Source organism: Myotis lucifugus, unplaced genomic scaffold (genome assembly GCF_000147115.1).
Source record: "Myotis lucifugus unplaced genomic scaffold, Myoluc2.0 scaffold_2606, whole genome shotgun sequence".
Classification (NCBI taxonomy): Eukaryota; Metazoa; Chordata; class Mammalia; order Chiroptera; family Vespertilionidae; genus Myotis; species Myotis lucifugus.
Window position 1 is genome coordinate 8,795 of NW_005873654.1, and position 11,183 is coordinate 19,977.

Below are 11,183 nucleotides of genomic sequence, written 5' to 3' on the forward strand. Positions count from 1 at the left end.
TTTCTGAGTTCTCACGCCGGAAGCACACGCCCACCTTGAGCTATGTCGATGGACGTTTTTCCCCGTGGTTTATGGCTTTAATGTGTTTCTCCGTGTCCGTGGTGGAATTTCGTTTTAATCCAAGCGAAAAAGTGACATTTTTCAAAGAATGCATCTAGGTGATTCCGTGGGACAAGCCGAAGCCATTGGGGATTTTACATGCATTTCATGTAAGATTGGAGAAATCTCCTTTTTGATAATTTAATTTTATTTCTTTTTTTTCCCTCAACGTCCCATTAGCTTATTTTCTTTTTTTTCTGTGCAATTGTCTCATTTTAAACCCCCCAAAGTGCATTTTCTCAAAATACCCAATTTTTATTTTTTGCAAATAACACTCCGAATCGTTTCTTCTTGACATGTTTTCTGTTTCTTCACACGTTGCATCACCCTATTGCATATTTTTATTTTTTTTGAAATCCAGCGGAAACAGATTTTAACTTTTTTGTGTGACATTATTCTTTTTTTTTTTTTTCTCTTTGACTGGGTGGTAGCTCTCTCTCTTCTGAACTTTTTTTTGCCAACCTGTTGGTGTTGAATTCTTTTTCCCTTTACTTTCCTTCCGGTCTGACGCCAGGAGCCAACAGCAAGAGAAACACAGATGATATAACCAGTAATGACAGAGGGGACGACGAAGGTATATTTTTTCTTGTTTTTTTTTTTTCTTTTCCCCTCCTCCTGAGCTCGATGCATGAGTTTATATCTATCTCTCTCTCTTTTTTTTTCTTTTCCATTTCCTCCTGCTTTTTCCCCCCTTGACCTAAAATTCGTACGCCTCGGCGTACTTCTTCTTGTTTGCAAACCATTGTCATTTTTTAATCCCACTGACCGTGCGATTACGGCCCAGGCATTTCCCGTGAGAAGACGTGTACACGCGTCCTTTATAAATACGAAGTGAATCAGCAAAATATGCTTGACAAGAAAATCCACTTCTTGTATTTTTTTCTTTTCTTTTCTTTTTTTTTTTTTTTACTTTTTCTTTTCTTTTTTTTAAATTTATTTTTATTTTTTAGCCTGGCCACAAGAAGAGAACTGAACGTTGAACACACACATATGCATGTGTCTTTTCTTCCCTCCCTTCCGAATGTGGTTTTGTGAGTTCGTGTTGCATTTTTGATCTCCGGTCTGCATTCCGTGTGTGAACTGCAAAATTCTGTGAACCACGTTGGAGGGACTTTTTTATTTGTGGGCGGGGAGAGGGGTGGCCTTTTTCTCTGTTTGTTTCTTTGTTTTCCAAACAGACTGATTCTCTACACATCGATCATGGCTCCCTGAATCTCTGTCCTCAAAGACCATTGAGAAATACTGTTTTCACATCATCTATATATATAAAAGCCTAACGACCGAACGACCAGTCGACCGGTCGCTATGACGTGTACTGACCACCAGGGGGCAGACGCTCAATGCAGGAGCGGCCCTCTGGTGGTCAGTGCGCTCCCACAGCCAACCAGCAGCCGGCCAACCTCCCCCGGTCCCTTCCCCTGGCCGGCTGGCCCGATCGGCCTCAATCGCCAGCCAGGTCGAGTGACCCCACCCGTGCACGAATTTGTGCACCGGGCCTCTAGTTTAATAAAACAGCAACATTACCCTATTCGGTCTGGCTCAGTGGATAGAGCATCGTCGGCCTGCAGATCAAACGGTCCCAGGTTCGATTCCCATCGAGGGCACGTACGTAACTCCATTGTAGGCTCGAACCCCAGCCCTGACTGGGTGCCTGTGGGAGGCAACCAATCAATGTGTCTCTCTTCTCTCTCACATCAATGTTTCCCTCTCTCTCTCCCTTGTCCCTTCCACTCTCTCTCTCTCACTCTGAAAATCAATGGGAAAATATCCTCGGGGGAGGATTCACACAAAAAATAATAATCCATCAATAAATACAACAAGAAAGCAATCACTGAGGGTTCCCACTGGTTGAAAACCACAAGGAGAGTGTCTGTTTCCAGGGAAAAGAGGTAGCATTTCAATCATGTTATCTGGAGGGGGGAGTCGTGTGTCATTTTATCACATTTTAAAAAAATATCTTACTGATTTTTTACAGAGAGGAAGGGAGAGGGATAGAGAGCTAGAAACATCGATGAGGGAGAAACATCGATCAGCTGCCTCCTGCACGCCCCCTACTGGGGTTGTGCCCACAACCGAGGTACATGCCCTTGAGCGGAATCAAACCCGGGACCCTTCGGTCTGCAGGCCGATTCTCTTTCCACTGAACCACACGGGCTAAGGCTAAATTCTTAATTTATTTATTTTTTAATCCTCACCTGATGGGCCTCCCGTATGGGCTTATACCTGGGATGGAACCCGTTACCTTTGTGGGCCCCCTGACTAGAAATCGAACCCACACCTTTTAGTGTATTGGATGATGCTCCAACCAACCAAGTCACTGAGCCACCCAGCCAGGCTAAATCCTTAATATATATATAATAATATATATATATTTTTAAAAAATATATTTTTTTATTGATTTGAAAGAGGAAGGGAGAGGGAGAGAGAGAGAGAGAAACATCCATGATGAGCGAGAATCATGGACCGGCTGCCTCCCGCACGCCCCCTACTGGGGATCGAACCCACAACCCAGGCATGTGCCCTTGACCGGGAATCAAACCCGGGACCCCTCCGTCCACAAGCTGAAGCTCTATCCACTGAGCCACACCGGCCAGGGCCTGGACCACATCTTTACTGGGCATCCGTCCTTCCTCGAGGTTCCTCACCGCCTGTCCCCCCTCCCCTTCTCTCCCCAGACATCCACGACCAGAGCAGTAAGAAGCCGGTGATGGTGTACATCCACGGCGGGTCCTACATGGAGGGCACTGGCAACATCATCGACGGCAGCATCCTGGCCAGCTACGGCAACGTCATCGTCATCACCATCAACTACCGGCTGGGCATTTTAGGTGAGTCACGCTGTCCGTCCGTCCATCCGGGCAGGGACCGGCGGCCACCAGCCGGGAGTCCGTTCTGCTGTGTTGTGTGTTGTGAGGTCGAACAGATGGCCATTCTGCTGTGTTGCATGTTGTGAGGTCGACCAGATGGCCATTCTGCTGAGTTGCGTGTCGTGAGGTCGACCAGATGGCCATTCTGCTGTGTTGCGTGTCATGAGGTCGACCAGATGGCCATTCTGCTGTGTTGCGTGTCATGAGGTCGACCAGATGGCCATTCTGCTGTGTTGCGTGTCATGAGGTCGACCAGATGGCCATTCTGCTGTGTTGCGTGTCATGAGGTCCACCAGATGGCCATTCTGCTGAGTTGCGTGTCATGAGGTCGACCAGATGGACATTCTGCTGAGTTGCTTGTCATGAGGTCGACCAGATGGACATTCTGCTGAGTTGCTTGTCATGAGGTCGACCAGATGGACATTCTGCTGAGTTGCGTGTCATGAGGTCGACCAGATGGACATTCTGCTGTGTTGCGTGTCATGAGGTCGACCAGATGGCCATTCTGCTGTGTTGCGTGTTGCGAGGTCGACCAGATGGACATTCTACTGTGTTGCGTGTCATGAGGTCGACCAGATGGACATTCTGCTGAGTTGCGTGTCATGAGGTCGACCAGATGGACATTCTGCTGTGTTGCGTGTCATGAGGTCGACCAGATGGCCATGCTGCTATGTTGCATGTTGTGAGGTTGACCAGGTGGCCATCGCTGGGACATCCCACTTTAAGCCTCCACTCCACGTAGGTGCGGGGGCTGTGTCCCCCTTGAATGCTTTCGAGGGGTTCAGTCTGAGAGGCCATGGGCGTGAGCAAAGCATTTGGGTATGAATGGGCGATGCTGTGGCAATGGTCGGCCAGGGCCACGGATGTTGGCTTTGTTTCGTGGTCGCGTGGCGGGCGGATGGCGTCTGGCCTGTCAGAAACATGTTTCCCTCATTTTTTAGCAGACTTTTGCTGTGTTTGGGGGCTCCCAGGAATGGGTGTGTGGTGCCCAGGCCCATGGCTTTTGCATGATATGGAATTTACTAACTCTTGGTTGAACGTGGGAACATTTTGCGATTCGTTGGGATTGGACGTTGGCTAAGTGCGTAGACATTCGAGCTCACCGCCCATAATTTTTGTATTTTGTTCATTTTTCTCAAACTGGGTGTTAAATATATGTCGTTGGGGGATATATTTTGAGGATGACCTCTGTGTTTTTTGTTTGTTTGTTTTTTTGCCTGCTGTGTTGCACAATTCATGAGTAGACTATCCCTCGATCTATGGAACAGTGCTAGTGTTCAAGGCAAAAATGCATCGGGGCCGATGCCCAATTGGATATTGGATATTGCGGTTCGGAGAATGAGACCTGGATGTGGCTGTGCGGTTAACGGTTAAATATTAGAAATGCAATAAGGTGGATGAATGGGTCCGTGTCCAACGTGAAACATGGCCGAACATGTTTTCTCGAAATGGACACGTCTCGCCTGATGCTCTCGGTTTATGTTGAGAATTATTTTCCGTGCCCGTGTGGGAACATTCACCTCTACAAGACGCCAGGAGGGAGTCTGGACTTGTAGAAAACACATTTCTAGCCTACGCATGCACATCGCCCCATGTGTTGGCACACAGTTGAGCTTTTGTTTTTAAATACGTTTTTATTGATTTCAGAGAGGAAGGGAGAGGGATAGAGGAGAGAAAAATACATCCATGATGAGAGAGAATCATGGACTGGCTGCCTCCTGCACGCCCCCTACTGGTTGGGGATGGAGCCTGCAACCCGGGCATGTGCCCTTGACCTGGAATTGAACCTGGGACCTCCTGGTTCCTAGGTCGGTGCTCAACCAGTGAGCCACACTGTCCAGGGCACAGTTGTGCTGTTTGGAGATTTGGTAAAATACAGTGGGGCCTTGACTTACGAGTTTAATTCGTTCCGAGACCGAGCTCGTTAAGGAGCTTGTTAACTCAAATTACTCTATCAACTCAATGCAAAAAATCGGCCGAGAGACAGCTGGTATCTCAAAAAACTCGTTAGTCGGGACACTCGTAAGTCAAGGCCCCACTGTACTCAAAATCCTTTGGTTTTTGTGGGTGTTTTTTTAGGAAAACAGTCTTAGATTTTGAGCCTTCTCATTTTCTGAATTTCTTTTCTTATTTTTACTTTGCAGGTAACAATTTGTTATTATTATTACTAGAGGCCTGGCTCACGAAATTCATGCAGGGTGGGGTCCCTAAGCCTCGCCGCCCTGTCTCCCCGCCTCCTCCTCCCCTTGCTCCCTCAGCGCCCCGCTGCTACCGCTGGTCGCCCGCCATGATCCACGCCGCCCCCTGGTGGTCAGTGCACGTCATAGCGAGCGATTGAATTCCTGCTCTCCCATTCGAACTCCCGAGTGAACAATTTGCATATTAGCCTTTTACATATATAGTTACTTTGTTTAATGTATTTTTTAAATTAAATTTTACTGGGGTGACCTTAGTCAACGTGAGCATATAGGTTTCACGGGTGGATTTCTAATGTTACAGAATCTGTATGTAACACCATGTGCCCAACCCCCAAAGTCAACCCCTGTCGGTCGGTCACAAGAAGAGCTGTAACTGGATTCCTAACCTTGTGGTTTCCATTTTTTCCTAACTGCCAGCAGCTAAGTAACTTGAGTTCTAATGAAATGCTAACACGCTTTCAAAGAGACCCCAACTATATATATAAAAGCCCTTGCAACTGTTTTGGCAGAACGACCGGTCGCTATGACGCGCACTGACCACCAGGGGGCAGACGCTCAACGCAGGAGCTGCCCCCTGGTGGTCAGTACGCTCCCACAGGGGGAGCGCTGCTCAGCCAGAAGCCGGGCTCACGGCTGGAGAGGCGAACGCGGCGGTGGTGGCGGGAGTCCCTCCCACCTCCATGGCAGCGCTAAGGAGCTGCAAACCAAGCGATAAGGATCGAGCAGGTGGGCGGTTAGGAGCGAGGGGTCCTGGATTGCAAGAGCGATGTCCAACTGCCCAACTGTTGGACACCCCCCGAGGGGTCCCAGATTGTGAGAGAGCGCAGGCTGGGCTGAAGGACCCCCCACCCCCGCCCAACATGAATTTCATGCATCGGGCCTCTAGTACAATCTAAGTCGATTTTTGGTGAATATTTTTGTCTAAACAACGGAAACATAAAAGAAATGAAAAATCACTCTCCCGTATTATTACAATGGAACCGAAAACATCAGAAGTCCATGATGTCAAAAGTAACTTTAGCCCTAGCTGGTGTGGCTCGGTGGATAGAGCATCGGCCTGTGGACCAAGGGGTCCTGGGTTCGATTCCTGTTCAAGGACACGCTCCAGTGTGCATGGGGGGGGGGGCTGGGGGGTTGAAAGGTTAAATCTCCAGGCCTGGCTGGTGTTCTCAGTGGTTAGCACACCAGCCTGCAGACCGAAGGGTCCCAGGTTCGATTCCCGGTCAAGGGCACATGCCTGGGTTGTGGGCTCGATCCCCAAGAGGGGGCATGCAGGAGGCAGCCGATGCATGATTCTCTTTCCTCATGGATGTTTCTCTCTCTCTCGCCCTCTCTCTTCCTCTCTCTGAAATCAATAGAAATATATTTTTAAAAAAAAACAACCACCAACCTTTAAAAAAAAAAAAGGTTAGATTTCGAAAAGAAATCGATCCCTCCCTCACGCCGAACGGTATTCAACAGCTCTACACGGGGACTCTTTCTGATCCATCGGGCTCATGCGTGAAGGAAGTTTTTTGAACTGTTTTTGAAGTGATTTTAAAACGTTTTTTGTTGCCCTTTCTTGTTTATTTAAAGGAAAAGAGGTAAAAAAAAATAATAAAAAATAAAAGCTTGCTTTTAGGACTTTGCTCACGGAAAAATGGAAAGTTTACCTTTTGCTGTACTGAGTGTTGACAACATAACCCTGGCCTCAGCCAGTGTTGCTCAGTGGATAGAGCGTCGGCCTGCGGACCAGAGGGTCCCGGGTTCGATTCCCGGTCATGGGCACATAACTCAGTGGCAGGCTCCTCCCCAGCCTGGACCCTGGTTGGGGCACGTGCAGGAGGCAACCCATCATTGTGTCTCTCTCGCATCCATGTTTTTCTCTGTCTCTTCCTCTCTCTTCGTCTCTCCCTATAAATCAATGGAAAAATATCCTCGGGGGAGGATTCACAACAACAACAAAAAAAAGAAAGAAAAGAAAAGGAAAGGAAACATAACCCTGGTGAGATGCAGGAATAAAAGGTGGATTTTGGCCCTGACTGGTGTGGCTCAGTGGATAGAGCATCGGCCTGTGGACTGAAGGGTCCAGGGTTCGATTCCGGTCAAGGGCACGTACCTTGGTTGCAGGTTCCTGAGGCCTGGTCGGGGCGTGTGCAGGAGGCAGCCCATCCATACATCTCTCTTTCATGGATGTTTCACTCTTTATGTCTGTGTCCTCCTCCTGTCCACTCTCTCTAAGAAGCAATGGAAAAAATTTCCTCGAGTGAGGATTAATAAAATAAAAAAACTAAAAAAATACACTGGGTGAGAACTAAAAAAAATCTATATATATAAAAGCCTAAGCGACCGAACAACCCAACGACCGGTTGCTATGACGCGCACTGACCACCAGGGGCAGACACTCAATGCAAGAACTGCGCCCCCGGTGGTCCGTGCGCTCCCACAGCCAACCTCCCGCGGCCCCGATCGGTCTTGATCGCCAGCGAGGCCAAGGGACCCCCTGCCTGTGCACGAATTTGTGCACTGAGCCTCTAGTAATAATTATAAGAACCTTGTCATGCAAAGACACACTTCCCATTTGCTGTTTGAAATACGAGTGTTTTCTCTCATCAGACTCGCGGCTCCGTCTTGTGAGCCAAGGAACACACAATTTACGGGCTCGTCCAGTGCATTGGGGGAGTTACTCACATCTTATTCAGCCACGAAAGTGATGATTTATACCCACATGAGGCCCAAGGAATTATCAGGACCTCACTTACTTGCAAACGAGACGCTCCATTCTAAGGACATTTCTTATTATTTCTGCAGTTCACGTGTCTCCTTAGAAAGACGTATAATATTCAAAACTTGTATGAAATCTGCCTCTTTTTAAAAATATGTATTTGATTGATTGATTTCAGAAAGGAAGGGAGAGGGAGAGAGAGAGAAACATCCACGATGAGAGATAATCGTGGACCGGCCGCCTCCTGCACGCCCCTGATTGGGGATCGAGCCCACAACCTGGGCATGTGCCCTTGACCGGGGATCAAACCAACCGTGACCTCCTGGTTCATAGATTGAAGCTCAAACACTGAGCCACAATGGCCGGGCAAATTTTTTATTTATTGATTTGAGAGAGAGAGAGAGAGAGAGAGAGAGAGAGAGAGAAGAAGCATCAATGTATTGTCCCATTTCTTTATTCATTCATTGCTCGATTCTTGTACGTGCCCTGAGCTGGAATCGAACCTGCAACCTTGGAGTATCAAGACGACGCTTGAACCAACTGAGCGACCAGGCCAGGGCTCCCCGAACTCCTTTGCTACCGTCAAATGCACCCCCACTTGTGCATAGCTCTGTGTTTTCCTGTGGGTGGAGTCCTTTGCCCCTTGAAAGCTGGGGCCAGACCTCACCCGGACTTTCCCTTCTGCCTGTTTGCCCCACAACACACCCACTCCTTCTGGCGGATGAAGTGTTTTATTTTGTGACTCGAGAATTTGCAAAAAAAAAAAAACAACCAAAAAAAAAAAATAGCGAATCCACCCAGGAGAGAATCTGTTTACGTAAACATCTCCTTGCTGCCGTGCGTGGGGGCGAATCTTCCTGGGTGTCAGAACCTGTGAATGCCTGATGGGATGTCAACGACGTTCGTTTTCACTCCCTACGCCAGGCAGCTGCTCCGTTTCATCAAAGGCTGACAGTTCTGTTTCCCTGCAAACGCCTCCTTTAATGCCGATGTCATCGGTGTAGGCCTCATCTTTTTTTTTTTTCAATTTAATTTAATTTTTTAACTAGAGGCCTAGTGCCCGAAATTCATGCACCAGGGGTGGAGGTCCCTCATCCTGGCTTGCACCCTCTCCAATCGGGGACCTCGGGGATTTTCTGACTGCCGGTCTAGGCCCAATCCCTGTGCAATCCGGGACCCCTGGCTCCTAACTGCTCACCTACCTGCTGGCCTGATCGCCCCTAACTGCTCTCCCCCACTGGCCTGATCACCCCTAACTGCTCTCCCCTGCCGGCATGATCACCCCTAACTGCTCTCCCCTGCCGGCCTGATCACCCCTAACCGCTCTCCCCTGCCAGCCTGATCACCCCTAACTGCTCTCCCCTGCCAGCCTGATCACCCCTAACTGCCCTCCCCTGCCGGCCTGATTCTCCCCTAACTGCTCTCCCCTGCCGGCCTGATCGCCCCTAACTGCCCTCCCCTGCAGGCCTGATCGCCCCTAACTGCCCTCCCCTGCCGGCCTGATCGCCCCTAACTGCTCTCCCCTGCCGGCCTGATCGCCCCTAACCACCTCTCTTGGCCCCACCACCCTGGCTTTGTCCAGAAGGATGACCAGAAGACATCCGGTCTGTCCGGTCTACTTAGCCTATTACCCTTTTATTAGTATAGATTGATTTTTAGAGAGAGAGGGAGGGAGAGGGAGAGAGAGAAACATCAATGATGAGAGAGAATCACGGATCGGCTGCCTCCTGCACGCCCCCTACTGGGGATCGAACCCACAACCTGGGGTATGTGCCCTTGACCGGGAATCGAACCCTGAACTCCTGGTTCCTCGGTTGATGCTCAACCACTGAGCCACGCCAGCCGGGCCCATAGTTTGTCTCGAAAGCAATGTCCCACCTTCCGATTTCGGATCCTTCTTGGAGAAATGCTGGCGACAGCCGCTCCACATGAGTCATCGCTACAATGGATGCAGAAGAGACAAAGACGTGAGACATGTGTATCGTGCAAAGAATCTAATGAAAACATTTAATGCCGTCGAGCCCTGGCCGGCGTGGCTCCGTGGATAGAGGGTCAGCCTGCGCCTCAAAGGGTCACGGGTTTGATTCCCGATCAAGGGCACGAACCTGGGTTGCAGGTTCGATCCTGGCCCTAGTCCAGACGCAGGAGGCAGGCAACCCATCGATGTGTGTCTCTTACATCGATGTTTCTCCTCTCTCTCTCTCTCTCTCTCCCCTTCTTCCCTCCCTTCCACTCTCTCTAAAAATCAGTGGGAAAATATATCCTCAGGTCGGAATGAAAATAAAAAATCTATATTCTTTTCAAGCCGCCACCCATTTTTACCGTACTTCCCATTTTTAACATCATTTATTTTTCATCTTCTCTTTTGGGTGGGAAAACAGCACTCATTATTCTGTTAAAAAACACACACAAAGAAACCCCAAAATAATCATCTCTAAGAATATTTTCCCTCCCTTAAGCAGGGAAATAGCATTTTATAGATGCATGGCTTCTTTTTTAATATTTTCTACGAGAGGCCTGGTGCACGACATTCATGCACTGGAGGGGGGGGGGTCCCTCAGCCTAGCCTGTCTCTCTCGCGGTCCGGGAACCCTGTCCCCCGAGGGGTCCTTAGCGCCGCCCCAGAGGTGAGAGAGGCCCCCATCACCACCGCTGTGCTCGCCAGCCCTGAGCCCGGCTTCTGGCTGAGCGGAGCTCCCCCTGTGGGACGCACTGACCACCAGGGTGCAGTTCCTGCATCGAGCGTCTGCCCCCTGGTGGTCGGTGAGTGTCATAGCGACCGGTGGTTCCGCCGTTCGGTCGATTTGCATATTAGCCTTTTATTATATAGAATTGGTTTCAGAGAGGAAGTTAGAGGGAGAGAGAGAAACATCAATGATCAGAGAATCATGGACCAGCTGCCTCCTGCATGCCCCACACTGGGGATCAAGCCCGCAACCCGGGCATGTGCCTTTCACCGGGAATCGAACCCGGGACCCTTCAGTCTGCAGGCCGACGCTCTACCCACTGAGCCACACCGGCCAGGGCCCCTCTCCCTTCTTCTCTGTAATAAATACGAATATATTTTTAAAAATAATAGAAGGATCAGCACAGAGGTACTCTGGGAGCACACGGAATGCTCGTTCTGCGCCCCTTACCTGTTCCCACAGGTAGATTAACCTCCCTTTCCCATCACCTGTCATTCCTGCTTGGTTCAGGGGTCGATGCTCAACCACTGGGCCACACCGGCCCGGCATCTCTTTCTATTTTTAGCAAAAGACATGGGCTGGGCCGGCGTGGCTCCGTGTTCAAGCTTCAACCTGTGAACCAGGAGGT

At 49.5% G+C, this 11,183-nt stretch overlaps 1 protein-coding gene across 1 annotated transcript; it reads left to right on the forward strand.

Moving 5' to 3' along the window:
• Positions 1-530: 530 nt before the first annotated feature.
• LOC106695741 (neuroligin-1-like) lies at positions 531-2,927 on the forward strand (the record flags this gene model as incomplete). Its single annotated transcript, XM_014450541.2, has 2 exons — positions 531-673; positions 2,775-2,927. Coding segments are annotated over 2 exons (296 nt in total), but the record flags the coding sequence as incomplete, so codon positions are not given.
• Between the last annotated feature and the right edge of the window lie 8,256 nt (positions 2,928-11,183).